This window comes from Charadrius vociferus, unplaced genomic scaffold, assembly GCF_000708025.1.
Source record: "Charadrius vociferus isolate BGI_N301 unplaced genomic scaffold, ASM70802v2 scaffold825, whole genome shotgun sequence".
NCBI classification, from domain to species: domain Eukaryota; kingdom Metazoa; phylum Chordata; class Aves; order Charadriiformes; family Charadriidae; genus Charadrius; species Charadrius vociferus.
In genome coordinates this window covers 646,773-647,666 of record NW_009648495.1, presented here as the reverse complement: position 1 = coordinate 647,666, position 894 = coordinate 646,773, and the positions used below count along the sequence as shown (strand labels likewise).

The 894-nt window shown below is 63.4% G+C and overlaps 1 protein-coding gene across 1 annotated transcript; it reads left to right on the top strand.

Annotated features, from left to right (window-relative positions):
- Window positions 1-132: 132 nt before the first annotated feature.
- On the top strand, window positions 133-890 carry LOC104287043 (nascent polypeptide-associated complex subunit alpha-like; the record flags this gene model as incomplete). The annotated part of the gene is made up of 4 exons (XM_009885694.1): window positions 133-279; window positions 372-503; window positions 621-743; window positions 876-890. Coding segments are annotated over 4 exons (417 nt in total), but the record flags the coding sequence as incomplete, so codon positions are not given.
- Between the last annotated feature and the right edge of the window lie 4 nt (window positions 891-894).

Sequence of the window (894 nt, the reverse complement as noted above, 5' to 3'; positions counted from 1 at the left end):
CCCACATCCCTGGTTTCGCTGTCATCCCAGGGGTTTTTGGGGGGGCTGGAGCCCCCACCTCGGCTCTGGGTGTCGTGATGCCGGATGGGGGGGACACGGGATCACCTCATGTGTGTGGTGTGTCACCCCCAGGCCATGTCCAAGCTGGGGCTGCGGCAGATCCACGGCGTCACCCGCATCACCATCCGCAAGTCCAAGAACATCCTCTTCGTCATCACCAAACCCGACGTCTTCAAGAGTCCCGCGTCTGACATCTACATCGTCTTCGGGGAAGCCAAGGTGATGGGGGGCGGGGAGGAAAGGTGTCCCATCCTTGGTGGCCCTTGGGGACAACTGGGTGACCCTGTGTGTGTGTCCCCTGCGCCCCACAGATCGAGGACCTGTCGCAGCAAGTGCACAAGGCGGCGGCGGAGAAGTTCAAGGTGCCGATGGAGCACTCGCCCCTCATCACGGAGACGGCGCCCACCCTCACCATCAAGGAGGAGAGTGAGGAGGAGGAAGAGGTGGGTACGGGGGATGGGATGGGGTGGGGAGGAACCTCTCCCCTGCAGTGTCCCGGGGGACGTTGGGGACAGGTCGGTGCCGTGGTGGTGATGGTGGTGTGTCCCTCCCCCTCGCAGGTGGACGAGACGGGGCTGGAGGTGAGGGACATCGAACTGGTGATGGCTCAAGCCAACGTCTCGCGCCCCAAAGCCGTGCGGGCGCTTCGGCACAACAACAACGACATCGTCAATGCCATCATGGTGAGTTGCCGGGGCCGGGGGGGGGCTGCAAACTGGGGTACTCCCCCACCTCCCAGCATGAACTGGGACCCCATTAGGGTGCTGCAGGGGGTCCCTGACCCTCTACTCTCTTTCTTTCTCTCTCTCCTGCAGGAGCTGACCATGTAGAGGC